Source organism: Gavialis gangeticus, unplaced genomic scaffold (assembly GCF_001723915.1).
Source record: "Gavialis gangeticus isolate Ggan-Ray unplaced genomic scaffold, GavGan_comp1, whole genome shotgun sequence".
Lineage (NCBI taxonomy): Eukaryota > Metazoa > Chordata > Crocodylia > Gavialidae > Gavialis > Gavialis gangeticus.
In genome coordinates, this window is record NW_017729000.1 from 397057 (window position 1) to 398275 (window position 1219).

The window sequence follows — 1219 nt, forward strand, 5'->3', positions numbered from 1 at the left end:
CACCTGCTGCCCCCGCGCTGCCGCTGCAAGGGCCCACGAGCCGCCGCTTCCCCGGCAAGGGCTGTCCACCCGCGGCCGGGCCGGCTCCGGGGCAGCCCTCGGGGAGGTGCCGAGGGCTGCGGGCGGTGGGCTGCTGCCCCAGAGCCGTGGACGGGAGAACCGGGAGGCTGAGAGCAGGGCGCTCGAGGCGGGAGCTTTCCCTTCGCTCGCGGGGCTTTCGCGCCATGAAACGTGGTCACCCCGCGGGGCAGGCGGCCGGGGCTGTGCCGGGACCTTTCGGGCACAGGCCGTTCACTTCTTCCGCTTCAGCAGCCCGGGTCCGTCGTGCCCCGTGCACACGCGGCTTTGGACTACTGCCGCTGCTACCGACCGCGGACCGAACCGGCCTCTTCACTACTTTTCATTTCTGGAAAACCTCATAGGCGCCGTTCCTACCCGGTCCCTTCCGCTTCCCCGCTCGCCGCCTCTTCAGCAGCGCGGATGCCTTAGCAAGTGCTTGGATGTAACCAGATAAAAAGCCTTGCGACACCTCGTGGAAGCGGACGCTGGTTACGGGCTGGCCTGGGCCTTGCTGGAGCTGCAGCACGGAGCAGCGGGGAGGGAAGGCGGCAGGGTCCCGGGAAGCCCTGGGGCCGCGATGCGAGGCCGCACCGGCTCTCCCCACAGCTGCCTCGCGGAGCGCGGGACTCTTCCCGAGCGGCCGGGCCAATCGGGAGCCGGGCGGGGCCGGCGTGCGGCCGGGAGGGGCGACCAGCCCCCGCTGCAGGTGCCGCCTTGCAAAGGCCGTCCCCGACACTGCTTAGCACGCGGTGCGGCCGGTCCGTGCACCTCGGCACGCAGCAGTGCACACACGCTCAGCTGGGGGTGGGGGGCTAGGAGGGGCGGCGCCAGGCTGACACCCCGGCAACAGCGCCCCCGCGGGAAGGCGGACACGCCCACAGCCTGCACCTACCCTCCCGGGGCCGCTAATATAGGTGCGACCGGGGCTCGCGGCCCGCCCCTTGCAGTCCCGCCCAATCACAGCCCAGAGCAGGCAGAGTGACAGCCGTTCCTCCAATCGGACGCCTGGGGGCGGGGCGCAGGCCCGCCCAATCCGCGCGAGCCCCTCGATGACGTTGTCACGCAGGGCCGTCCCCCCCCTCGGCGGCGCCGCCGACTCTTCCCGAGCGGCCGGGCCAATGGCGGCGGCGCGCGGCGGGGGCGGGGCAAGGGGGGCGGG

At 73.0% G+C, this 1219-nt stretch overlaps 1 protein-coding gene across 1 annotated transcript in view; it reads left to right on the forward strand.

The window, feature by feature from the left end:
* The window catches only part of RGS14 (regulator of G-protein signaling 14), a 26100-nt gene extending 25594 nt beyond the window's left edge, over positions 1-506 (forward strand). The window contains exon 15 of the mRNA XM_019505939.1: positions 423-506. Coding sequence (XP_019361484.1) covers positions 423-506 — 84 coding nt within the window. The remainder of the gene's footprint in view (positions 1-422) is intronic.
* Positions 507-1219: the final 713 nt, after the last annotated feature.